Raw genomic sequence first — 27621 nt, 5'->3', positions numbered from 1 at the left:
GTGAACCAGTGTCACCCCAGTAGACTAAATTAAAAAATAAAATAAACACACTGCAAAATGTCATTTGTAACTCATACGCAACATTTGAAACATGAACATTGATTGGATAGTGGATGATGTTAAAGAATCATTGTTGATGTTAAGTGTGATAATGCATTGTGGTAATTTAAAAAGAATTATTTTGTTTTAGAGGTACAGATGGAAGCATTAAAGGTGAAATGTGTGATGTCTAGGACTGGCTTAAAATTATTATGAGGGGGAGAGTGGGTGGGCATGAACACGACACAAGGTTGGCTGGAGTTGATCATTTTTGAAGCTGGGTGATGGGTACCAGGAGAATGATTTTGTTTATTTTTGTGCATGCTAGAAATTCCGTAATAACAAGATAAAAATAAATATTAAAAAGTAACTGTAATTAAAGTTAAAGAATAACCCAGAAATATGAGGAGAAGCAGATTGTAAGAAACTGCCTGTTAAAGGTTAATACACTCACTCAGCACTGAATTTGCTGAGCACCTTTAAGTGCCAGTCTCTGAGCTCGGTCCCGGGAAAGACACAGATGAACAAGACAGACAAGGTCCCTGTCCTCAGGAAGCTGCCATTCCAGTGAGGATGCAGACAAGTAAACAGGTGATTAAAAGGAGGGAAGGGAGCATCTGAGGAGGACCCTCCAATATTGACAGTGTCAAGATGCCAGATGCCCCATGAAAATGGTAGATTTCTGTGGGTCTCTGTTGAGCTCTGCCCTCTAGAGGTGTCAGTGAGAAAAACACTGCTCAGTCCAGATCAGAGGCACTCAGCAACTCAGGTGAGGTGGCCTCCTGTGTCAGGAGCTTCTAGGGCACTCCCATCTCTTGTAATTCCTCTGAAATAACATGTTTACCTAAGCCTTGGATTATCCTTTCTTGATTGCTTCATGAATGGTACTTTCTCAATTTCGTAACTACACAAGTCCTCAGAAGAGTGCAAATAGTGACAGCGCAGCTTGTTTTCTCTCTATAAACCAATAACCCAAAGTTTTCACTGTAGTCCAGACTTTGGCGTTGAGGTTCAGTGCTGTGTTCAGAGCCCCTGGGCAAGATGAGTTCATACAGGAGGGTGAGTAGGTGATGCTGAGGGCAACCCAGGCTTCCTCCACTCCACCTAGTTTGACTGAAGAGGGTGTGGGGCAAGGACTTATCAGACGCTCTTGGTCAGGACTTCTGGATTCCCTGCACCCAGAGGCTGATCTTTACAATCTCATTCATCCCCATCAGCCTCACAAGCAACATCATACTAGCCAAGCCCATCCTGCCTTGGCGACCCTCTCTTGCTGACCACCCCCCATCCCTCATGTTTTGCCTTGAACTGGGAGCTTTATACATTGCTGCGCACATAACTCACTGTCCATATGGTCTGCTCCACTATGGAATGATGCAGACGCACACTAGAATGTTTCACTGAGCAAGTTAGAAACAGAGGCGGATTTAATGGTGGGCGCATTGGGTGTGCACCCTGAGCCCCGACATTACACTTTCTTCTAATGTAAGCGGCCCAATATTTACTTCTGCACCAGGGGCCTCAACCTATCTTAATTCACCTCGGGTTAGAAACTAAAATTTCAAAACTTTTATCATAAAATGCCCCTTTTAGACTATAAAATAAACTGGAGTGATGTAAATGGCAGCAGAGGTTCCTGGTGCCAGCATCTTAGATGGTCATTGGGCCCATGGATAAACCATGCTGGGGGACACATAATGGCCTGTCTCCTGTGGAGAAAAAGGCTTTCCTGAGATACCAAAACTCCACAAGTAGAAGAACTTCCCAGTCCCTTCCCTCCAATATCTCTCCCCTTCCCAATCACACCTTATCATTGGCAGCTGTAGAAGCAGAGTGGAGGTGAATGGAACCTCCCAATACCAGCAGTTACGTGCGGCAGCCCATGCTCTATTCTTAATGGCTCTGACCTGAATTTCCCAATGGCCATGATCACACTCTTTTGTGTACCTTGCCAAACTCAGAAATCTTACTTCCTCCATATTTATGCACCAGACAGAGGTCATTCAAGGTTAAAGTTTCTATAATGCTATGGATGAATAACAACAACTCCTCTACTGTTTCTGCTTTGCAGTTTGAAGAGGAATTTTTCAAAACTGCAGAAGACTTGGACAAGTTAAGAAATGGTAAAACAAAGTATCCAAATTGTTCTGATGGTGATATCTATAAAGTCAATAACGAGGTTTGAACAGCAGGCAACGCCTATGGGTGTATATGGTGCGACCAGGCTGGGGGCGGGAGGGGAGGAGCGTATCTAGAAGAAGAAAAGAATTAAGTTTGCACTCCCAGGTGAAGTGTGTTTGTTGTGGACTAGAATTCCCAGAGCTTAGTGACTCAAATCCTCTCGCTAAGCTCCCTTACTCCATTGATTGAGCATCAAGTTATAAAGAGAAATAATTTGCTCTTATATAATACTTTATCATAAAGCTCCTCCTATAAAGTCCCTCCCAGATACAAAGTCCCCAATGTCCTGATCCAGACTGGGCCAAAAGTTATCATGAAACTTTGCCTGGTCGACAGAAAATGAGAACTAGAGAGATCCAACAATTTGCCAGAGGTCACACAGGGCTGTTCCTCATTCACACGCAATATCCAGCAAGCGTGTGTACCCTCCTTAGCATCCCTAGGAAACAGCTTCTAACCTTTTATTTTAAGGACGAGGAAGCGGGAGTTCAGAGACATAAAGCCCCTCTCCTATGCGCTATGCTCGTGGGGGTGAGGTTAGTCTGAACTCATCCTCTGCTTTCAGTCTGGGCTCTTCCCACCTGAGCATCTCTAACAGCCTGGCAGGCTCTGTGCTTCTCTCTGAGACCACGTTCACTTTTCCCATTCAGCCTCCATTAGCCAACTAATGGTGTGTGTGTGTGGGGGGGAGAGACAGGAAACATTGAATTCACAAGTTCCTTTCTGTTACCTGATTTCTAGTGGTTTGATGAAAAAGAAATATTATTAAGTGCATGTCTTGCTTTACATTGAAATCCTAAAATACTGTGAGGAAATGGAGAACTAGCATAACTATATTTTACGTCCTTCATAAGGACGTAGATTATATTCCTTGAACCGAATGTATCCCATGTCAATTCGATAGTAAACTAAAGGAGTTCAGTCTCTGGGGCTGGTCCTCATCACAGCGTTGCTTAGCAGAGAGATGCAAGAAGTTTTTGGAAACTTCAGAAGACTTAGAAAAGTCAAGAAACAGTAAGACTCAGTATCTAAATTGCTCTGATGAGAGTATCTGTAAAGTCGACAGCGAGGTTTGAACAACAGGCAATGCTTATGTGTGTGTGTGGTGGGGGCTAGGGATTGGTAGAGAGGAAGAAAAGTGGTTCAAGTGCAGGAGTGGGGCTCCCTGAGCAGGTCTTATAACTCACCCAGGGCTAGGAAGGCTTGACCCTCTGAATGTTTGCTGAAGGAACCATCCCCCGCCCCGGAATGCCACTCTCTGCTTCCCTGACTTTCTGCACCGTGCGTGAGCTGTGTCAGGTCGGGACTCCACGCAGCCTGCCCGTCCACAGACCCTAAACACACGCATCGGGGTGACGGGAGTAGAAATAGGCCCTGCAGTTGCCTTGATTTATTCCTTGTAGTTTATTGCAAGGTAATATCCTAGAAATATGCAGATTTTGAAGTACAACAAGGATCCCTACATAATAATCTCCCTCAAAACCTGCCTTAAATGCCATGAGACCTATTTTGGGAACTTCCCATTTGAAATGCCGTCTGGCTGGCAGCCTGTTGTAGCCTCTCTGCAACTTCTTCCTAAATTACCCGTGAGACAAACTGACACAAAATTACGAGCCATCTACCATGTATCTGCTGGGAAATAAAAAGATAAATGACATAAAAAGTTAAAAAATAAAAAGCTGATGAATAAGAAAAAGGAGTATAAAAAAACTATAAACAAAATGCCCTTCTGTTAAAGTGTTACCATTCAACTTCAACAAGTGTGTTTTTCATCCTAAAAGAGTGTGATACATAAGACAGTTGTTCACTCTACTTTTTCTTTTCTTCTTTCAAAAGATGGGCATCTGATGTTCCAGCAGGTGCCAATGGTCGAAATGGATGGGATGAAGCTGGTGTAGACCAGAGCCATTCTCAACTACATCGCCACCAAGTACAACCTCTACGGGAAAGACATAAAGGAGAGAGCCCTGTACAGTAGTTCTTTTCCTGTTTCTCATCAACAATTCATAGGAACAATTTAGATTCCTCCCTGAGTAAGCGGGATTGGGTCGAGGAGGTCATGACCAACGGCAGCATGGGCCTTGGAGGTACAGACTGGGGTCTCGACCGCAGAGAGCTGTGAGAATGAACGGCTCCACCTGAAGTGGGATTACAGAAGAGCATCCTGTCCCTGGACGCAGCACAGGCGGTGACTGGGGTTTCCAGACACCGACGGACTATGGAGCCGGGAGGAAGGTAGCACCAGGACTCTGGGTGCTCAGGCCTGTAGGGTGATAAGGCTGGGGAAGGGAAGGATCCAAAGGAGCTGATTTTCAAGTTCCAGAAAGTATAAGAATAATTGCCAAGAACCTAACTTATCAGCCAGTTGTATGGACTGGTCACTTGACAAGGGTTAGCAGAGGCTGGTCCTCCAGAGCCCAGGGTTACCTGGTACATTTTGATAAAGAGGTGTCACAGTCAGATTTATTCAATGAAGCCACATCTGGGGGGCTGGGTCTTTCCCCTGTTGTGATGGGGCCACGCGATTGAAACTAAAGTCTTGTAAGGAACTGATGGCAGTTATTCAAAACGTTAAACAGAGTTACCACACGCCAGCAGCTCCACTACCAGGTATGCACCCAAGAGAATAAAAAATACATCCAAAGCAAAACTTGTACTGTCGCTTCACAAACCTCCTCGAGAGCCCTCGAGTGAAATCTGAAGCTGGGCCCTGTACACAGAAGACAGAAAGAGCCTAAAGAAAAAGGAAGTTCAGACTGGGGGGTGGCAGGCTTAATAAACAAGGGCATTTACTTATGAGGCTTGTCTTGGGTGACCAGAAAATGAGTAGTTTTCTGAACCCACCCTCCACAATCTTATAATGTTATATAGAGGCCTTTGCTGGGTCACACGCCCAGTCCAGATGGTCTTATCACCACATTCCTAACTTAAGGCCATGTCCTTGGAGAGTTCCTAGCCTGAGAAAGCAGGTGGTGAGCATGTTCCAAGCACAGGGGAGGAAGTGGGGAGCCTCCCATTGCCTGGGTCCAGCTTGCTGGTCAAATGATATTCACATCTTTCTTATGACCTTCCTCAACACGCACACAAATGTACATTGCAGCATAGTTCATAATATAAAAAAAGTGGAAACAACAAAAATGTCCATCAACTGATTAATTGAAGAAGAAAGGGTAGCATATTTACACAATGGAATAGTATTTAGCCACAAAGAGGAATTAAACCCTGATGTATGTGACAACACGAATAAACTTTGAAATATTATACAAAAATGAAGAAACCATGCACATAAGGCCATATATAGAATAATTCCATTTGTATGAAATGTGCAGACATTTCAATCAATATAGACCTTGATTGGTGGCTCAGTGGATAGAACATTGGCTTGGTATATGGATGTCTGGGTTTGATTTCTGGTCAGGGCACACAAGAGAAGTGACCATCTGCTTCTCTCCCCCTGCCTGCTCCCCTTTCTTTCCTTCTTCTCCTCCCACAGCCAGTGGCTCGAATAGTTGGAGTGTTTCCCTGGACACTGAGGATAGCTTGGTTGGTCTAAGCACATCAGCCTCAGGTGCTAAAAATAGCCTGGTTCTTGAGCATCAGCCCATGATGGGGTTGCTGGGTGGATCCTGGTCAGGGTGCATACAAGAGTCAGCCTTACAATCTCCCCTTGTCTCACCTTAAAAAAAAAAAGAAAAGAAAAGAAATCAATATATACAGAAAGCTGTTGTGTGGCTGCCTGGGGTAGGAGTTGGGGAAAATAGGAATGACAGTCAAGGGTACAGGATTTCTTTTGAGCATGATAAAAAATGTTCTGGAATTAGAATGTGATGGGTTCAGAATGTACCGAAACTACTGAATAATACACTTAAAAGGGTGATAATCATAGTATGTAAATAGTGTATTTCAATAAAGCTGATATATTTATAAATATTATACAAAACCAAGTTTGGAACAAAAGAAAATACAGTCCCTGATAAAATGCAGTGGTCGGAATGATGTAAAGAATTGCCCCAACTCAGGGATATTCTAGGTGGGGTCAGGAGCAGTGCAAACGTGGCCAAAGTACAGCGCAGTTTGGGGAGACGGTTGTGGACTGCGCTCCCGGGGGAGTGGTGGGAAGAACTGCTGATATTGGGCGTGGACGTGGGCCTGGGCGCATGACAGGATGAGGGAGGGACAGGGACAGGACTGAGGCGGCTGTGCCAGGGACTCTCTGGACAGTCCTCAGTGGCAGGTCGTTAGCCACACGAATCACACTGAGTCTGTGCCCCGAACAAGCCAGAGCAGACAGCAGACCCTGGAGGTGTGGTCTCAGTGGTCACTTGCAGTGAATGGCCCCACCACTTTCTCTATGCCTGTGACTCTGGACACCTCACCGACGTTCTCTGCCTCTCTACTTGGCCATGTGGATAACAAAAATTTTAGACAAATATCTACCTTGATATGGGATGTTAAAATTAAATGAAAATCAGAGCTGAATGACTGGCATATAAAAATACACCCACTGGGGGTGAATTACTTTGCTACCTCCCGATGCCCTGTTCTTTCACGTTTTTAATCTAGAACATGTAAGGAAAGTGACTTTGACAATTGGGTCATTGTTGTCTTTCAGGATTGATATGTAATTCAGGAGGTGTGGCAGAGTTAAATGAAATGATCCTGCTTCTTCTACTATGCCCACCTGATGAAAAAGATGCTAAGATTGACCAGATCAAAGAGAGAACAATAAATCATTATTTCCCATCATGTCACATGATGAAAACCTAAACACACATTGCAATTTAGATACATCTATACTTTGAAAACAAAGCCCCCTGATAACATGAACGTAAAATGCATTCTACAAAATAGCATCTGGGGCTTTATCATATTCATTAAATTATTTCTCCGTTCTTCTATTGCATATATATTCTGAAAGGGTATTTGCCAAATGTTATTATTTTAGTTGGTGGTGGCATGTATGTTTTTTTCTCTATGATTTCCTTATTGCTGCCATAATTTAATAAGTATCACATATTTCTCCAATATTTAATTATGAAAAACAAACAGAAAAGTTGAGACTTACAATAAACTTATATATATAACAACCTAGTTTAATGGTTAACATTTTATAATTATGTTTGCTTAATAATATATCTGCCCATTTCTCTCTCCTCTAATCCAACATATTATTTCTTTTAAGATTTTATTTATTGATTTTGGAGAGATGATATATAGAGAGAAAGGTGGGGGGATGAGCGGGAAGCATCAACTCGTAGTAGTTGCTTCTCATATGTGCCTTGACTGGGCAAGCCTGGGTTTTGAACCAGTGACCTCAGCATTCCAGATATATGGTTTTTGCATTGCACCCCAATATATTCTTTTATGATACATTTAAAAGTAAAATCACAGGCAACTGCAGCCACCTCTTGGCAGTTTAGCATGTGAATTATAACATAATCCTCCAATGTTATGGGCAGACAGGGGTGTGTTGGGAGTCAGAAACAATGTTGTAAGAAAGATGGTGAGTTTGCATTGACCTGGAATTACGTCAGGCCTAAGACAGACCAGGAAATGAGGAGAGCAGATAAGAGAAGAAATGTAGACTCTGAAATAGTCTTGTCGGGACTGAAGAACAATGTCAGGAAGATGGAGTCTTAGCCCAAGGGAGAGAGAAGAAAAGGCGTGGAGAGCTATGTCCTGACATCTCAGAGCTGCTGAGACTTCAGGGCATGTAACACACGGAAACAAGGTCCATCCAGGGCTAGTCTTGGGCCACCGGCAGGTGCACACAGGGAGCCCCGTGAGAGGGGAACGAGAAACAGAAAGGTAGCCTGGGCTTCAACTGGGGAGTGAGGAAGGAGCAGCAGAGACCGCTTCTCTCTGTCTCACTGGCTCAGGGGCGCTGAGTGTGGACTGATGCTTCACACCGGCCCACCAAGGCTGCAGAGGTGGGAAGTCAGGCTGGAGAGACCTGGGCAGGGGCAGGAGAAGGCAGCCTGATTGCACCCCTGTAATAATCTGATCCGCCCAATTCACCAGGTGCTGAAGAGCCATGGACAAGACTACCTGGTTGGCAACAGGCTGAGCAGGGCCGACATCCACATGGTGGAACTCATCTACTATATCGACGAGTTTGACCCCAGCCTTATGACCACCTTCCCTCTGCTGAAGGTAACCTCTCTCGCAGCCCGGGAGGGAAGGCCCACATCCCCCATCTCGGACCCTGGAACTCGGGTTCTCGGACGGCTGGTGTTGTGTAGCCATCCAAAACTGGCTCCAAGGGCCTGGTCTGAGGCCTGAAAAGAATCTTGTTTTGCCAAAGAAACTGGGGGTGATGCTGTCCCAGGGGGAATCGTTTGTCTGTCACAGTGACCAGGACCCAGGACTCGGCAGCTCTGTCCTCAGGCCCCGGTCCCTACAGTTTCTGTCCTCATTTCTCTGGGGTTCCCTTTCTCCCCGCTGGTCCTTCTCGCCTCCTGAGTCCAGGCAGGTCTCCCTCCCCTGATGGGCTCCCCTGGCTCCTACTCCTTCTCTCAGATGTTGTGTTTCTCTCCCACAGCCCCCTTCTCTCCCCTCACTCCTCAGGGTTTACCTTCCATATTTTTTCTTTTCTTTTTTTTTTTTTTTTTTTTTTTTTTTTTTTTTTGTGTGTGTGTGTGTGTGTGTGAGAATGACAGAGATAGACAGAAGGAAAGATAAGGACAGACAGACAGGAAGGGAGAGAGATGAGAAGCATCAATTCTTCATTGCAGCACTTTAGTTGTTCATTGATTGCTTTCTTAAATGTACCTTGACTTGGAGGTTACAGCAGACCTAGTGACCCCTTGCTTGAGCCAGTGACCTTGGGCTCAAGCTGGTGAGCCTTGCTCAAACCGGATGAGCCTGCACTCAAGCTGTCAAACTTGGGGTTTTGAACCTGTGTCCTCCGCGTCCCAGTCTGACGCTCCATCCACTGCGCCACTGCTACCCTTCCATATTGTCTGTCTCCAGTTGAGCCCAGTTTTCTATCTCCCATTTGCCCAGTTTGCAGCCTTTATCTGTGTTTCTCTGACAGACACATTAGTCTTCCTTGGATGGCACAGGAGCGAGGAATCTTCAGGATTTTAGTGCGGGGAAGAGGACAAGGGAGATTGTGAATGAATCACGTCTCAACCATGTCTCTGGGGAAAGTGCTGTTGAGCTGTGACTTTCCCTCTTACCTTCATGTCTTGCTGGGTGGGTGTTTCTCAGCCACATGATCATGCTGATGGAGGGGACTCTGTTCTGGGAGGCTCTCAGATTCCCTGGTTTGTGTTAACGACAGGTGGGTGCTTTTGTCTCCACTCTGAGGCTGTGCTGTGGTGCATTGCAGGCCCTGAACACCAGAATCAGCAACTCCCTCCCGTGAAGAAGTTTCTGCAGCCTGGCAGTCCGAGGAAGCCCCCCATGAATGAGAAAATGTTAGAACAAGCCTGGCAGATTTTCAAGTTCAGACACCCAACACAATCAGGACCAGTCTCTTGAGGTTTTCCAACAATAAAGTGCTCTACCTGAATTTAGACCTTAGCTGTTTCGAGAAGAATAAGCTTTTGCCAAGTATTAAATAGTAAAACTCTATCAACAGATTTAGTTACAACTTATACTTGTTTAGTAAGACCCAATATGAAATCAGATTTTCAATCTCCTTTTATTGTGTCTTTCTTGGAATTAAAAAATTAAATAAAAGAGGGAAACATAGATTATGAGGTCTCTTTCATCTTTTCCAGGAGTTGTCACATAACATCTGTCACAGAGCTCATCAAGGAGTCAAGAGTAGGAATTCATAATCTGACTTTCTTGGGTATTCACAGGAAAATAGCTACCTTTCTGGGTAATGGCATGAAGACATTTTCTTTTTTATTTCAGGGGCTGTTTTTCTTCTGGTAATAAAAATGTTTTCTGTTATGAACTTTGCTCGTCGGCAATACAGGAGCTCTCTGCCTACTGTGGACTCTTACGTGTCCTAGAAGGGGGAGGATAATGACCCATGAAGCACACCTGAGTCCTGCTCTCTGGTGACTCCTTGATCCGTCTCGTCCACGACCCCCCTGGCAGATCTCACTCTGCTGCTTAATGCTCTGTGGGGTTCCCCGCTGAACTTTCTACTTTCTCTCCATTCACTCGTTGTTTGCTCAGACCTGGACTTCCAAGGCACAGATTAGAGGTTTAGATGATATGTAAATGAATATATATATAAAATCATTTTCCCCTGGCCTGTCCCTGGGCCAGAGCAGCTGCATCAGGAGTGATTTCTACCTTTAGCCACGTTCAAGGCTAATAAGTAACAACCTCTCAGAAAATCTGGACTTTAGGATATTGATTTCTTCTCCCTTATAGCGAACTTGCCCGCAGTGGGGGTGGAGAAGGGAGCTGACAGACACAGGGCTCCCTGATGTAGCTTCTCTTAGGTGCTGTCTCCTCACAACCGGCATGGTTTTCCTAACATGCACGTTTGGGTATCACCGCCTTCCTGAGCTCCCTCAGTGACTTCCTCATCTGCGGGGTGCCTCCTCACCTTCCTCTTACACCGCTGTGAGGCCAGCAGCCAGGCAGGTGCAGGTTCCCATTAGGTTCGGGCAGACGGTAAAGAAACAGTGGAGCCAAAAAATGGTGGGCCCTTCCTTTATTCTAGCCTCGCAACCGGCCAGTGAGTAAACACACACAGGGCTCCCAAAGCCACTGACTCATCCAGTTTTTCCTAGAATCAAAGGCCCTCAGCAGTCTCAGTCACCTCTGGTTCCCCATCTGCCAATATGGCTTCTTACTCTGCAAAACTGGCTTCTCTCTCCTTCCCTTCCATCTTCTTAAAACATTTTTGGCACGAAACCCCTCCTCCAGCAAACATTAGCATAACAATGGCCCTTCCCAAACAGGGATGCAATTTGCAGACAACTGCCTGTCTCTGAGGGCAAGCACACATGTGGTTGCCCAGCGCCATTTTTAACAATAAAAATGAGCAAACTCAAATAACACAAATTTTACGAACTTATTTGCCCAACAACCCCTTTCTCACCTGACCTCAGGTGCTTCCCGGAGAGAGCTGGGCTCTTCTGTGTGTTTCCCACATAGCCCCGTGAACCACTAATAAAGCTGGACGTCACTGTGTCCCCTCCACGACCCTGTGAGGTCCTGGTGTGTGGGCATGGCCTGGTTGCTGAATATTTAATGCAATTAAGGATTTATAATTTTGAGTGTGACAGAACAGTATGATTATGCTTAGAAAGAGTTCTTACCTCTTAGAGATTAGCATACTAAATTTTTGTTAGATGAAGTAATAGGTTGTCTAGAACTTGCTTCAAAATCATCCCATGGTTGTGGGAGAAGGAGGTTCCCATATATGAGTTTCTTGTGGTTGCCATAACAGATTCCTGCAAACTGGATGGCTTAAAACAACAGGATGTATTCTTTCACATTTTAGGAAGCCAGAAGTTCAAAGTCGAAGTGTTGGCTGGGCCACACTTTCTCCAGAGGCGTTCACTGAGAACCTTGCCTGCCTCTTTCAGCTTCTTGCTTTCCTTGGCTCGTGGCCACAACACTTTAATTTCTGCCTCCATCTTCATGTCACCTCATATTCTGTGTGTTTGCATCTTCTCTTCTGTTGTGAAGACACACGTCACTGGATTTAAGGCCTACCTGGATAATCCCGGGTGATGTCATTCTCAAGTGCTTTTATTTACATCTGCAAAGACCCTGTTTCTAAGTACATTTATAGGTTCCAGCTATTTAGACATGGATTTAGCTTTTTAGGAGGCCACCATACCGCCCACAACAGGGTATAAATGGGGAAAAAAATGTTGGCAATTGCTGAAGCAGGTGGATGGATATATTGAGCTTTCTCTACTTTCTATGATTCTGTTTGTACTTGCTAGACATTTTCCATTTAATAATTTTAAAGAACTGTATTATTTAGTGAACTCCTATTATATGCTCAGAGTAGAGTATTCTGAACAGAACAAATAGGATGTGCAAAGGCCCAGAGGCTAGCAAGGCTGATTGAATGTGGCCTAGAGGAAAAAGTATACTAGTTGAGTTGCCAGATTTAGCAGAGAAAACATAGGATGCCCAGTTAAATGTGAATTTCAGATACACAATAAATAAATTTTTAATATAAGAATGTCCCATGTCTGAAATTCACATTCACTTGAGTGTCCTGGATTTTTATCTGCAGCTCAATACTGAAAGTATTTCACAATCAGCTCCCTTTCACTGTCGTCACCTCTGCTCACAGTAGCTCTGTATCATCTGACTTCATCTTTGCATCCAATTCAGGAAAACTTCACAAGTGTCTTCAAAAGCCATGCTCTACCTACTGGCACAGTCATTTTTTTGTTTAATCTATTATTTGCTGACCTAGAAAAGGAACATATTTACCAGTTGTTCCGTGATATGAGGATGACTTGTCATTTTTCTTCTAATCTGGCATGGAACCCATGGGTCCCGGGCACTGTGGGAGTGGTTTTTCCCTAGCCGGAAGCTAGAGAGGGGAGTTGTGCAACTATAAAAGCAGCTACTAAACACACCAAGAGCTGGCATTGAGCTGCGGAGCCAAGTGGGAGACAGGTGTTAACATTGTAAGTACTGGTTTTGTAAACTTTCATACAAAACGTGTGACTTATATCCTCACATCTAAGCCACACAAAAAAATATTTCAAAATGTGCCCTTAGCACAAGAAAATCTCTGTTTTATATACACATTGTGCCTTCTTGGTGCGCTGAGGGGACAGTTTAAGAGTTGTCCATTCGATTGCTGTTGGGTATGTCTTAAACTTTTTTTTATTGATTGATTTGAGAGAGAGAGAGAGAGAGAGAGAGAGAGAGAGAGAACCATCTATTTGTTGTCTCACTTAGTTGTGCACTCATTGCTTGCTTCGTGTATGTGTTCTGACCAGGGATTGAACCCGCAATCTTGTTGTATCGGGACAATGTTCTCCCCAGCTGAGCTACCCATCCAGGGCGAATATGTCTTTATGAAAATGTAGAAATGAAGAATTTAGAAAACTAAGGCATGAGCATTAGGACGTGAGAAAAATTAATAATATAAGGAGACAAAAATGATAACACTTTAGGCAATCTGAGAATATAAATAGTGCAAGAGAGAGTGTCGGTGTTTATACTGAAGTTATTTTCTCTATTGAAGTAATCAACAGTTGTGAACAGTAATACTATAATACCATAGAGGCTGTGAAAATTCAAAATTAAAATTTGTTATACTAGGATGAGATTAGTCTGAATCTATTGGCATGTTGGGTTGTTCTTTATTGTAGGGAGCTGTCTTGTTCATTATTCTCTTTTTGTCTCCTTAAAAATATTTGTTACAGAAATGTGCATTTAATTACTTTTAAGGAATGTACTTGACAATAGTATTAATATGTATTTTCTCAAAGTTTCAAACTTTACACCTTTAAGATACCAACAATGATCATGTGTTTACAAGTTTTACAAGAAATCATTCCTTCATCAATTCAGTTGACATGGTTAGGATTATTAGTCTCGCTTTTTCTCATTTCCCTCTGCACCTGTGGAAAGAACACAGAGTGGGGTAGAGGTGCTATTATCCGGGTGCTATTTATGTCTGTAGAGTTGAATGAGAGATGCGAATGGACAGAGAATTACGGTATTTTTCAAATACAACTTTATCTTGGGAAGATGACCTAGATTTGATAGCCAACCACAATCAACTAGAAAGAATTTCCAAATAAATATCCCCCAAAATGTGTCTGTTCAGATCCTCGCTTGTCTCCTAGGAACTGGGAATGGCAGGGGACTTGCATTTGCTGATTCATATGGTGACTTTATGTACATTATTACATGTAACTTTCTCAATGGCCTTCAGAAGTACATATATCTATCTCCAGTTTTAGAAGAGAAAATTGGGGTGCAAATATTAAACAACCTAACCAAGTTTATAAATCTCATAAAAAAAGAAATTGGGCTTTGTCTCCAAGTCTTGCATCTCTCTGCTAAGCAACGCTGTGATGAGGACCACCCCCACAGACTGAACTCCTTTAGTTTACTATGGAATTGACATGGGATACATTCGGTTCAAGGAATATAATCTACGTCCTTATGAAGGACATAAAATATAGTTATGCTAGTTCTCCATTTCCTCACAGTATTTTAGGATTTCAATGTAAAGCAAGACATGCACTTAATAATATTTCTTTTTCATCAAACCACTAGAAATCAGGTAACAGAAAGGAACTTGTGAATTCAATGTTTCCTGTCTCTCCCCCCCACACACACACACCATTAGTTGGCTAATGGAGGCTGAATGGGAAAAGTGAACGTGGTCTCAGAGAGAAGCACAGAGCCTGCCAGGCTGTGAGAGATGCTCAGGTGGGAAGAGCCCAGACTGAAAGCAGAGGATGAGTTCAGAGTAACCTCGCCCCCACGAGCATAGCGCATAGGAGAGGGGCTTTATGTCTCTCAACTCCCGCTTCCTCGTCCTTAAAATAAAAGGTTAGAAGCTGTTTCCTAGGGATGCTGAGGAGGGTACACACGCTTGCTGGATATTGCGTGTGAATGAGGAACAGCCCTGTGTGACCTCTGGCAAATCGTTGGATCTCTCTAGTTCTCATTTTCTGCTGACCGGGCAAAATTTCATGATAACTTTTGGCCCAGTCTGGATCAGGACATTGGGGACTTTGTATCTGGAAGGGACTTTATAGGAGGAGCTTTATGATAAAGTATTATATAAGAGCAAATTATTTCTCTTTGTAACTTGATCCTTAATCAATGGAGTAAGGGAGCTTAGCAAGAGGATTTGAGTCACTAAACTCTGGAAATTCTAGTCCACAACAAACACACTTCACTTGCACAATGTATGACAGACATTGAACAAATGTTAGTGCCATTTTACAGAGTGCAGAGCTAATGTAATAATATTAATTTTTCTAAATTATAAAATGTAGCAAGTATATATAGGCTGTAGAATTCCAAGAAAGGTAAGGAACTAGCCCTGTGAGTTTGAGGAAAGAATTAGGGTCTTTTGAGCTACAAGTAAATGAGTTTCAGCCTTAGTTTCAGCTTTTGAACAAATGCAGTATAATAGCCAAGAGGCTGAGAATGAACTCTGCTCCCTCTGCCCCTGCCCTGCCGGTTTCCAGGCCCCTCAGAGGCCCAGGGCCTGGACTTGGGTGGTCTCCAGCCCTCCTTTTCTCTAGTCTTCGGTGTAGATTTCCATGCCCATCGTTAACTGGAGTGTGACTGTGGACATGTCATCTGACCTTTGTGCCTCGGTTTCATTTACTGAATGATGAGTCTAATAGCAACGAGTTCACAGGGCTGTTATGAGGATTAAAGATATAAGGTGTCTGAAGGGATTAGCACTGAGTTAGAATTGTCAGAAGATTATCAGCAGATACTAGTTGTCTTATCCTTCCCCTCCCCCTAACACCCTCACACACATTCTGAGCACGGACTCTCCCTTGTTAGCCTGCCAAGTTGATCAGATTTTACCCAATAGACACATAAGAATGGGTTGGGGCAATTTCCCAGGGTTGGCTAGTGATGGGTAAGAATTTAGGCCAAAGAAGACATTCCAGGGACTCTTCCAACTCTGCCACAAAGAGGGCAGATACTCCTTCAGTATTGTGGGTGCTCTCCCATCACACATAGAGGGAATTTTTGCTTCTGTGGTCTCCTTCCTTCCTTCTCTTCTTCCTTCCTTCATTCATTCATTCCCTCATGTTTAGAGAAACCAGGCAACTGCATCATGGCGGGGAAACCCAAGCTATACTACTTCAATGGACGAGGCCGAATGGAGTGTATCCGCTGGCTTCTGGCTGCAGCTGGAGTCGAGGTCAGTTCTGAGTTCTGTCTCCTTAAGTTGGGTCTAAAATTGACAGTGTTATGCACCTTCCCACTAAGCTAAAAGCTTTTCTTAGCTTGCCATGAGTATTGCATTAAAACAAAACTCACCAGTTATTAAAAGATGAACAGATTTGGCCTGATATATTATTAAAACTTTTTCTCATCAAGGAACACAAACAATTAAAATAACTTTAAGAAACTAACCAAAATGTGTGAGCCTTATTTGGTTTTAAACATACCATAAGATATCATTTGTAACATTTATACAACATTAAAAACATGAACATTGATTGAATATTAGATGATATTAAAGAATCACTGTTGATGTGTGATAATGCATTGTAGTTATTTAAAAGAATTCTTATATTTTAGAGGTACAAAGGGAAGTATTTAAAGGTGAAATATATAATATCTAGGATTGGCTTTAAATTATTACGGGAAGAGAGAGTGAATAGGCATGAACACGACACAGGATTGGCTTGACTTGATAATTTTTGAAGCTGGGTGATGGGTACCACGAGAATGATTTTCTGTTTATTTTTGTGCATGCTAGAAATTTCTGTAATAACAAGATAAAAATAAATAGTAAAAAGTAAATGTAATTAAAGTTAAAGAATAACCCAGAAATATGAGGAGAAGCAGATTGTAAGAAACAGCCTGTTAAAGGTTAATACACTCACTCAGCACTGAATTTGCTGAGCACCTTTAAGTGCCAGGCTCAGAGCTCGGACCTGGGGAAGACACAGATGAACAAGACAGACAAGGTCCCTGCCCTCAGGAAGCTGCCATCCCATTGAAGATACAGACAAGTAAACAGGTGATTAAAAGAAGGGAAGGGAGCATCTGAAGAGGACCCTCCAATGTTGATTGACAGTGTCAAGAGGTCAGATTCCCCATGGAAAATGGTAGGTTTCTGTGGGACTTTGTTGAGCTCTGCCCTCTAGAGGTGTCAATGAGAAAAGCACTTCTCAGTCCAGATCAGAGGCACTCAGCAATTCTGAGGGTTTTCAGGAGAGGGGTCACGGATGAAGTCAGGAGATCCTTTCCTTCAGGTTACAGCAATAGAAGAGAGTTTCAGGTGAGGTGGCCTCGTGTGGCAGGAGCTTCTAGTGCGCTCCCTCCCATCTCTTTAATACCTTCAAAATAACATGTTTACCTAAGCCTTGGATTATCCTCTCTTGATTACTTCATGAGTGGTACTTTCTCAATTTCATAACGAAACAAGTCCTCAGAAGAGTGCAAATAATGACAGAGCAGCTTGTTTTCTCCGTATAAACCAATAACCCAAAGTTTTCACTGTAGTCCAGACACCGGCGTTGAGGGTCAGGGCTGTGTTCAGAGCCCCCGGGCAGGATGAGTTCACACAGGAGGGTGAGTAGGAGGTGATGCTGAGGGCAACCCAGGCTTCCTCCACTCCACCCCAGCTTGCCTGAAGAGGGTGTGGGGCAAGGACTATAGCTCAAGAACACAGTACATTTTCATCAGTGTTAGGTTGCTTGAGCTCTTGGTGTGCACCTGATATTGTTCAAAGGCCTTTGTATACCGAACTGATTTAATCTTCACATCACCTATAACACAGGCAGTGTTACAATACACTTTTTACAGATGAGGATACTGAGACGTGGACAGTTCAGTAACGTGCTCAAGTTCTAGAGACCAGGACATGAAGGAGGTGGTATTCCTATCCAGGCATTCACATCAGAAACCAAAGGGTTTTTTGGTGGTTGTCGTTATTAAAATTTAAAAACTAATTAGGGGGCCCTTTTTCCCCCTTTAACTGGGAATTCAACCCTAGTGTGAGCCATACTTTCCAAAAAGGAACCATTGAGTATAAAGAGGTGAAGTGTGGAGCCAACAGGACCCGTTTCACCTTTAGTGAGGCCTCTATACTATTGAGGGAGGTTCCTGGTGCCAGCATTTAGATGGTCATTGACCCATGGCATAACCCATGCTGGGAGACACATAACGTCCTGTCTCATGTGAAGAGAAGGGCTTTCCTGAGAGCCCAAAACTCCATCACTACCAGAACTTTCCAGTCCCTTCCCTCCAATATCACTCCCCTTCCCAATCACACCTTATCATTGGCAGCTGTAGAAGCAGAGTGGAGGTGAATGGAACCTCCCCATACCAGCAGTTACATGCGGCAGCCCATGCTCTGTTCTTAATGGCTCTGACCTGAATTTCCCATTAGCCATAATCACACTCTTCTGTGGACCCTGCCAAACTCAGAAATCTTACCTCCTCTATATTTATGCACCAGACAGAGGTTATTCAAGGTTAAAAGTTCTATAATGCTATGGAATGAATAGCAACAACTCCTCTCCTGTTTCTGCTTTCCAGTTTGAAGAGGTTTTTTTGCAAACTGCAGAAGACTTGGACAAGTTAAAAAACGGTAAGATGAAGTATCCCAATTGCTCTGATGAGAGTACCTATAAAGTCGACAGCGAGGTTTGAACAGCAGGCAATGCTTATGTGTGTGTGTGGTGGGGGCTAGGGATTGGTAGAGAGGAAGAAAAGTGGTTCAAATGCAGGAGTGGGGCTCCCTGAGCAGGTCTTATAACTCACCCAGGGCTAGGAAGGCTTGACCCTCTGAATGTTTGCTGAAGGAACCATCCCCCGCCCCGGAATGCCACTCTCTGCTTCCCTGACTTTCTGCACCGTGCGTGAGCTGTGTCAGGTCGGGACTCCACGCAGCCTGCCCGTCCACAGACCCTAAACACAGGCATCGGGGTGACGGGAGTAGAAATAGGCCCTGCATTTGCCTTGAGTCTTTTCTCCGAAAAGTTTGACAAGGTCATATCCTAGCAGGATTGTGAACTCAGTTAACAAAGTGGTGTAGGATTAGCTGGACAGCCAGGTGACCAGACAAAGAGGGAGATAAAGAGAAAGAGCCATCTACACTGGAGTCTGGAAAGCGGAACTGGCCTCACACACTGACCAGTGGTGGAATTTGAGGAGCACACGACACAGCCTACATAGAAATCTCTCTTAACATTGGCTTTCCTGCCACGAACCCCACAAGACTTACACTGGGAACTTCCCATTTGAAATAACATCTGGCCGATGGTCTTGTTGTGGCCTCTCTCCAAGTTCTTCATCAAATATCCATGAAGATAAATCAGTCACAAAAAAACAAAACAAAAAAAAAATAGGCACCTACCATGCATTTGGAGGGGAAGTAAAAATATACATGAAATCAGTTTTAAGTAAAAGGCAGATTGTGAAGAAAAAGCATTATTTTGTTTTAGGAGGCTGAAACAAAATGCTATTTCTATTAAAATGTTACCAGGCAATACTTTCTTTGTTTCTTTTCATTTCTTTAGTCATTTTAAGCATAATTTTATTTTCATCCTAAAAGAACGTGATCCATGAAAGATTTCACTCTACTTTTTCTTTTCTTCTTTCAAAAGATGGGCATCTGATGTTCCAGCAGGTGCCAATGGTCGAAATAGATGGGATGAAGTTGGTGCAGACCAGAGCCATTCTCAACTACATCGCCACCAAGTACAACCTCTACGGGAAAGACATAAAGGAGAGAGCCCTGTACGGTAGTTCTTTTCCTGTTTCTCATCAACAATTCATAGGAACAATTTAGATTCCTCCCTGAGTAAGCAGGATTGGGTCGGGGAGATCATGACCTACGGCAGCATGGGCCTGTACAGACTGGGGTCTCGACCGCAGAGAGCTGTGAGAATGAACGGCTCCACCTGAAGTGGGATTACAGAAGAGCATCCTGTCCCTGGACGCAGCACAGGCGGTGACTGGGGTTTCCAGACACCAACGGACTATGGAGCCGGGAGGAAGGTGGCACCAGGACTCTGGGTGCTCAGGCCTGTAGGGTGATAAGGCTGGGGAAGGGAAGGATCCAAAGGAGCTGATTTTCAAGTTCCAGAAAGTATAAGAATAATTGCCAAGAACCTAACTTATCAGCCAGTTGTATGGACTGGTCACTTGACAAGGGTTAGCAGAGACTGGTCCTCCAGAGCCCAGGGTTACCTCGTACATTTTGAAAAAAAAGGCGAAAGATTTATGCGATCTGAAGAGAAACCAGAGTATAGGGACATTTTGATAAAGAGGTGTTGCGGTCAGATTTATTCAATGTAGCAGAGGTTGGTGGCCAAGATGCTATGGTTACCTAGAGCAATTTGATATAGGACTGAAGCAGCCCGGTTTATTCAATACAACCACATTTTGTGTGTGGGGGGAAAGAATCTCCTCCTTGTTGTGATGGGACCACATGATCGAAACAAAGTCTTATAAGAAACTGTTGGCAGCACTGGCTGATTAGCTCAGTAGTAGAGTGTCAGCCTGGCGTATGGAAATTTCAGGTTCAATTCCCAATCAGGGCACACAGGAGAAGCGCCCATCTGCTTCTCCCCCTTCCCCCTCTCCTTCCTCTCTATTTCTCTCTTCTTCTCCCTTATCCAAGGCTCCATTGGACCAAAGTTGGCCCAGGCACTGATGATGGCTCCATGGCCTCTATCTGAGGTGCTAGAATGGCTCTGTCCGCAACGGAGCAACGCTCCAGATGGGCAGAGTATCACCCCTTGGTGGAAAGTCGGGTAGATCTTGGTTGGGTGCATACAGGAGTCTGTCTGACTGCCTCCCCGCTTCTAACTTTGGAAAAATACAAAGGAAGGAAGGAAGGAAGGAAGGAAAGAAGGAAGGAAGGAAGGAAGGAAGGAAGGAAGGAAAGAAGGAAGGAAGGAAAAGGAAAGAAGGAAAAAAGGAAGGAAGAAAGAAAGAAAGAAAAAGAAAGAGAGAAAGAAAGAAACTGTTGGCAGTTACTTAAAAAGTTAAACATATAGTTATCAGACATCAGCACTTCCATTACCAGGCATGTACCCAAGAGAATGGAAAATACATCCATGCTAAAACTTGTACAAGAATGTTCATAACAGCATTATTCATAATATTCAAAAAGTGGAAAAAATAATAAATGTATGAACAAAAGTTTTTTACATCCATCAATGTAATATTATTTGGCCATGAAAGTGAATGAACATGTATAAACCTTAAAAATATGTTGTGTAAAAGAAACCAGACACCAAAGGCTCATATTGTATGATATCATTCAGATGAAGTGTTGAGAATACTTACAGTCATAGACATTTTGGTTTCCAGGGGCTAGCACCAGGGCAAAGGCTATGGAGTGCAAAGAGAGAGCACAGCATTCCTTTTGGGAGCATGAAAATATTCTGAAATTAGAGTGTGGTGACGGTACAGAAATCTGTGACTAGAAAAATCATGGAACTGAACATTTAAAAAGTTTGACATTATGGTATGTGGATTATATTTCATTAAATCTTTTATTTATTTATTTATTTATTTTTTAAAAACAACTTTTTATAGGAAGCCCAGTGAGGAACAATAAAAACATATCTCCTGGAATATGAACTACTTGAAACTACATAAAGAATTGCCTCTGCCTGGGCCCTGGCCGGTTGGCTCAGCAGTAGAGCGTCGGCCTGGCGTGCAGGGGTCCCGGGTTCGATTCCTGGCCAGGGCACACAGGAGAAGCGCCCATCTGCTTCTCCACCCCTCCCCCTCTCCTTCCTCTCTGTCTCTCTCTTCCCCTCCCGCAGCCGAGGCTCCATTGGAGCAGAGATGGCCCGGGCGCTGGGGATGGCTCTGTGGCCTCTGCCTCAGGTGCTAGAATGGCTCTGGATGCAACAGAGCGATGCCCCAGAGGGGCAGAACATCGCCCCCTGGTGGGCATGCCGGGTGGATCTAAGTCGGGCGCATGCGGGAGTCTGTCTGCCTCCCTGTTTCCAGCTTCGGAAAAATGGAAAAAAAAAAAAAAAAAAAAGAATTGCCCCTGCCTGACTGGTCGTGGCACAGTGGATAAAGCATTGAGCTGGGACACTAAGGTCCCAGGTTCAAAACCCCAAGGTCGCTGGCTGGAGTGCAGGTTCGCCAGCTTGAGCATGGGGTTGCTGGCTTGAGAGTGGGATCATCATCATGACCTCATGGTCACTGGCTTGAAGCCCAAGGTCGCTGGTTTGAGCAAGGGGTCACTGGCTTAGCTTGAGCCCCTGGCCAAGGCATGTATGAAAAGCAATTAATAGACAACTAAAGTGACAAGACTACTAGTTGATGCTTCTCATCTCTCTCCTTTCCTCTCTCTCTCTCTCTCTTTCTCTCTCTCTACAAAAAAGAAAAAAAATTCTCCAATTCAGGGATATTCTAGGTGGGGTCAGGAGCAGTGCAAACGTGGCCAAAGTACAGCGCAGTTTGGGGAGACGGTTGTGGACTGCGCTCCCGGGGGAGTGGTGGGAAGAATTGCTGATATTGGGCGTGGACGTGGGCCTGGGCGCATGACAGGATGAGGGAGGGACAGGGACAGGACTGAGGCGGCTGTGCCAGGGACTCTCTGGAAAGTCCTCAGTGGCAGGTCGTTAGCCACACGAATCACACTGAGTCTGTGCCCCGAACAAGCCAGAGCAGACAGCAGACCCTGGAGGTGTGGTCTCAGTGGTCACTTGCAGTGAATGGCCCCACCACTTTCTCTATGCCTGTGACTCTGGACACCTCACCGATGTTCTCTGTCTCTCTACTTGGCCATGTGGATAACAAAAATTTTAGATAAGTATCTCCACCTTGATATGAAATATTAAAATTAAATGAAAATCAGAGCTGAATGACTGGCATATAAAAATGTACCCACTGGAGGTTAATTACTTTGCTACCTCCTGATGCCCCGTCTTTTCTTTCTTTTTTTCTTCTTTCTTTTTTTTTCAGAGAGAGTGAGAAACAGAGAGAGAGAGAAGGACAGGAAGGGAGAGAAATGAGAAACATCAACTCACAGTCGTGGTATTTTAGTTGTTCATTGATTGTTTCTCATGTGCCTTGCCCCGGGGGCTGCAGTCAAGCCTGTGACCTTTGGCTCAAGCCAGTGACCTTTGTGTTAAGCCAGCAACCGTAGGATCATATCAACGACCCCACACTCAAGTCAATGATCCCACACTCAAGCTGATGATCCTGCACCCAAGCTGGATTAGCCCATGTTCAAGCCAGTGACCTTGGGGTTTTGAACCTTGAACTTCAGCATCCCAGGTCAACACTCTACCCACTGTACACAGCTGGTTAAGCTATTCCTTCACATTTTAAAACTACAACATGTAAGGCAGGCAACATTTAACATTTGGGTTATTTTTGTCTTTCAGGATTGATATGTATTTTGAAGGTATGGCAGATTTGAATGAAATGATTATGCTTCTTCCACTATGCCCACCTGATCAAAAAGATGCCAAGGTTGCCCAGATCAAGGAGAAGATAAAAAATCGTTATCTCCCCGCCTTTGAAAAAGTAGGTTGGCTGTTCAGCATTTGGGGCATTGAGATTAGAGAACAAAGAAAAATCTTGCCTAGGCGTTCCCGGAGCATTGACCCTCACTTCCAGTGAGCCCTCTTGAACACTAATATAGCACCCTGACTCTCTAGGCTTGTTATAAAAATCACTGTGGGGAGTTATGTCCCTGTTATGCCAAAGTTATAATATTTCAGCAAAATTTTAGTTTACTAGGACCCAATTTGGAATTCTGTATTTGATGGCATTTCATGCTCACAGTCAAAGCTGTGGAAGGCTCTGAGAGCCATACTAGAAACTGGAGTAGATCCTATAGAACACCGCACAGGGGCTTCTCATCCAAGAGGAGCATGATGAATGCAATTCACCAGAAAATATCCTGGCAATATGTATAGGGAGACATGAGGCCAGCTGTCCAACAGGAGAATATGGTAGTGTTGCAGGGATGGATAAGATGCAGCTAAACAGAGACATCGGCTGTGAGATGCAAAGGAAGAGACAGATGAAAAGATGTTAAGGAACAAATAATGTACAAAATTTGGGGCAGTCAGACTTTAGAGGAAAGTCATGCAAACTAAAGGAATAAAATTTCTTTATTATGTATGTAGTACATATCATAATTTTTCTCTTTGAAGATAAAAGAATATTTCAAGATCAAAATTTCCTGAAATCAAGCTAAATAAAAATTATGAACCAAAATAATGATTGTAAGAGACACAGGAGGCTTATAGTTACATAATATAAATGGCTGAACACTGACACCCCCCTCTTCTATATCAAGTACTGTACTAAGAAGCATTTATAAGGCAATGTTTCGTTCACTGTAGAAATGTTAATACATTACTTGTGTGTTGGCCAAATTCATGGAGCAAAGAATGTAATACTAATACAAAAATATATCCTCCAGAAACTTGTGCTGAGAGTTTAGGGGACATTCATATAATGACAAACTCATTAGTGACTGCAGTTTGAGTATATGGTACTAGGAAATCAAAGTGCTCCATGAGAACACCAATAAAAAATGTATCTTACAAAACAGGTTTTAATGTTATTATAAAGAATATATTTTTTACCAAATAATTATACATTCTTTAAGTGTATACATGATCAAAAAGTGTATTTGCCAAAATACACTTAGTTGGTGGTGCTATTCATAGCCCTAACACTTTATTATGAAAAATTGCATATATTCAGAAAAGTTTAAATAAATTTATAATGAACACATATTCACCCATCATGAGGATACAAATATTACCTTTTATTATGTTTGCCTTATCATGAGTTTCTATCTCTGAGTTCCTCTATCAGCCAAACATATTATTTTTTATATATATTACAAAGTGAGTTTCAGGCATCACTGAATTTCATGCCTAGATATTTCAGCAGCAGATCATAACATAGTGCAAGTTAGGAGTCAGCACCCATGCTGTAAGGGAGATGGTGAGTTCATGTCGACCTGGGATTATTTCAGGTCCAAGACAGACCAAGAAATGAGGAGAGCAGATAAGAGGAGAAATGTAGACTCTGAAATAGTCTTCTTGGGACTGAAGAACAATGTCAGGAAGATGGAGTCTTAACCCAAGGGAGAGAGAAGAAAAGGCGTGGAGAGCCATGTCCTGACATCTCAGAGCTGCTGAGACTTCAGGGCATGTAACACATGGAAACAAGGTCCATCCAGGGCTAGCCTTGGGCCACCGGCAGGTGCACACAGGGAGCCCCGTGAGATGGCAACGAGAAACAGAAAGTTAGCCTGGGCTTCAACTGGGGAGTGAGGAAGGAGCAGCAGAGACCGCTTCTCTCTGTCTCACTGGCTCAGGGGCGCTGAGTGTGGACTGATGCTCCACACCGGCCCACCAAGGCCGCAGAGGTGGGAAGTCGGGCTGGAGAGACCTGGGCAGGGGCAGGAGGAGGCAGCCTGATTGCACCCCTGTAATAATCTGATCCGCCCAACTCACCAGGTGCTGAAGAGCCATGGACAAGACTACCTGGTTGGCAACAGGCTGAGCAGGGCCGACATCCACATGGTGGAACTCATCTACTATATCGACGAGTTTGACCCCAGCCTTATGACCACCTTCCCTCTGCTGAAGGTAACCTCTCTCGCAGCCCGAGAGGGAAGGCCCACATCCCCCATCTCGGACCCTGGAACTCGGGTTCTCGGACGGCTAGTGTTAGTGTTATGTATCCATCCAAAACTGGCTCCAAGGGCCTGGTCTGAGGCCTGAAAAGAATCTTGTTTTGCCAAGAAACTGGGGGTGATGCTGTCCCAGGGGGAATCGTTTGTCTGTCACAGTGACCAGGACCCAGAACTCGGCAGCTCTGTCCTCAGGCCCCGGTCCCTACAGTTTCTGTCCTCATTTCTCTGGGGTTCCCTTTCTCCCCGCTGGTCCTTCTCGCCTCCTGAGTCCAGGCAGGTCTCCCTCCCCTGATGGGCTCTCCTGGCTCCTGCTCCTTCTCTCAGACGTTGTGTTTCTCTCCCACAGCCCCCTTCTCTCCCCTCACCCCCAGGGCTAATTGGTTTGGGCTCTCCTCAGGGTTTACCTTCCATATTGTCTGTCTCCAGTTGAGCCCAGTTTTCTATCTCCCATTTGCCCAGTTTGCAGCCTTTATCTGTGTTGCTCTGACAGACACATTAGTCTTCCTTGGATGGCACAGGAGCGAGGAATCTTCAGGATTTTAGTGCGGGGAAGAGGACAAGGGAGATTGTGAATGAATCACGTCTCAACCGAGTCTCTGGGGAAAGTGCTGTTGAGCTGTGACTTTCCCTCTTACCTTCATGTCTTGCTGGGTGGGTGTTTCTCAGCCACATGATCATGCTGATGGAGGGGACTCTGGTCTGAGAGGCTCTCAGATTCCCTGGTTTGTGCTAATGACAGGTGGGTGCTTTTGTCTCCACTCTGAGGCTGTGCTGTGGTGCATTGCAGGCCCTGAACACCAGAATCAGCAACCTCCCCACCGTGAAGAAGTTTCTGCAGCCTGGCAGTCCGAGGAAGCCCCCCATGAATGAGAAAATGTTAGAACAAGCCAAGAAGATTTTCAGGATTTAAATAAAACAGGCACGGATGTCCGCACATGCAGAACCAATCTTTAGAAACATTTTAACAATAAAGTGCTCTACCTAGATGGAAATCCCAGCTCTTGTGAGATTAGAATCTTTTCCGAAATTGTAAGTACTAGTTAAATCAGAAATGAAGCATGCAGATGACTTGCAGGGCAGTCTATATTGATTTGGTCAAATGTGAAATCATGATCACCATCTGGAATGAGTCTTTGACTTAGAATAAATGGAGAACAAGTTTAATGGATTCTTTGTTCTTTTCAAAGAAGTGTCATATAATTGTTATCATACACCTTGTCAAAAGAGTTAAGTAGAAACCCTCTCAGTTACACAAAAATAGTGTTTTCCTTTTGTACTCTGCTGACTTTCTGGTCTACAACCTGAGAACTCTCTTTTCTGTCTCTTTCTTTTGAAAACCATTTTCTTCAGATAAGCAATGTTTTTTTCCTGTTCAGTTTTAGAACTAATATTTATTTACTGTGTAATATACAATATTCAGTGTTCTGGGAGCTGGGTAAATAAGGATGAACAAACCAGATATAGTCTCTGTTCTCATGGGGGTTACTCTAGTGTCGGCCTGGCATGCAGGAGTCCTGGGTTCAATTCCCGGTCAGGGCACACAGGAGAAGTGCCCATCTGCTTCTTCACATTTCCCCTTCTCCTTTCTCTTTATCTCTCTCTTCCCCTCCTTCAGCCAAGGCTTCGTTGGAGCAAAGTTGGCCAGGCACTGAAGATGGCTCCATGGTCTCTGCTCCAGGTGCTAGAATGGCTCCAGTTGCAATGGAGCAATGCCCCAGATGGGCAGAGCATCGCCCCCTGGTGGGCATGCCCGGTGGATCCTGGTCAAACACATGTGGAGTCTGTCTCTCTGCCTCCCCGCTTCTCACTTCCAAAATACAACAACAGGCCCTGGCCAGTTGGCTCAGTGGTAGAGTGTTGGCCTGGCATGCAGGAGTCCCAGGTTCGATTCCCGGCCAGGGCACACAGAAGCGCCCATCTGCTTCTCTACTCCTCCCCCTTTCCTTCCTCTCTGCCTCTCTCTTCCCCTCCCGCAGCCAAGGCTCTGTTGGAGCGAAGTTGGCCCAGGCACTGAGGATGGCTCTATGGCCTCTGCCTCGGGTGCTAGAATGGCTCTGGTTGCAACAGAGCGATGCCCCAGATGGGCAGAGCATCACCCCCTGGTGAGCATGCCAGGTGGATCCCAGTCAGGCACATGCGGGAGT

At 44.3% G+C, this 27621-nt stretch overlaps 1 protein-coding gene and 1 pseudogene across 2 annotated transcripts; both read left to right on the top strand.

Moving 5' to 3' along the window:
- Positions 1–501: 501 nt before the first annotated feature.
- On the top strand, positions 502–9906 carry LOC136319236 (glutathione S-transferase A1-like; annotated as a pseudogene).
- On the top strand, positions 4106–26641 carry LOC136319218 (glutathione S-transferase A1). 2 transcript variants are annotated; one of them, XM_066252581.1, is made up of 7 exons: positions 12645–12791; positions 15915–16021; positions 18373–18424; positions 19443–19575; positions 23199–23340; positions 25299–25430; positions 26265–26641. In XM_066252581.1, the coding sequence occupies exons 2-7, from the start codon at positions 15935–15937 to the stop codon at positions 26385–26387; spliced, it is 669 nt and encodes a 222-aa protein (XP_066108678.1). In that variant the 5' UTR covers positions 12645–12791; positions 15915–15934; the 3' UTR covers positions 26388–26641. The 2 variants fall into 2 exon arrangements, with proteins under 2 accessions (XP_066108680.1, XP_066108678.1); XM_066252583.1 differs by lacking the exons at positions 12645–12791; positions 15915–16021; positions 18373–18424; positions 19443–19575 and adding an exon at positions 4106–4189.
- The last annotated feature ends 980 nt before the right edge of the window (positions 26642–27621 follow it).

The sequence above is a fragment of the Saccopteryx bilineata genome, chromosome 1 (genome assembly GCF_036850765.1).
Source record: "Saccopteryx bilineata isolate mSacBil1 chromosome 1, mSacBil1_pri_phased_curated, whole genome shotgun sequence".
In the NCBI taxonomy this organism is placed as follows: Eukaryota; Metazoa; Chordata; class Mammalia; order Chiroptera; family Emballonuridae; genus Saccopteryx; species Saccopteryx bilineata.
Note: the sequence above shows the minus strand (reverse complement) of the source record. Positions and strands in the feature narration are given on the sequence as shown.

Excerpts from the sequence above, each read along its gene's own strand:
- LOC136319218 (XM_066252581.1), top strand. The coding sequence starts at position 15,935 with ATGGCGGGGAAACCCAAGCTATACTACTTCAATGGACGAGGCCGAATG. Across the intron at positions 16,022-18,372 it reads TGGCTGCAGCTGGAGTCGAG|TTTGAAGAGGTTTTTTTGCA; the intron begins GTCAGTTCTGAG and ends TCTGCTTTCCAG. Across the intron at positions 19,576-23,198 it reads GACATAAAGGAGAGAGCCCT|GATTGATATGTATTTTGAAG; the intron begins GTACGGTAGTTC and ends TTTGTCTTTCAG.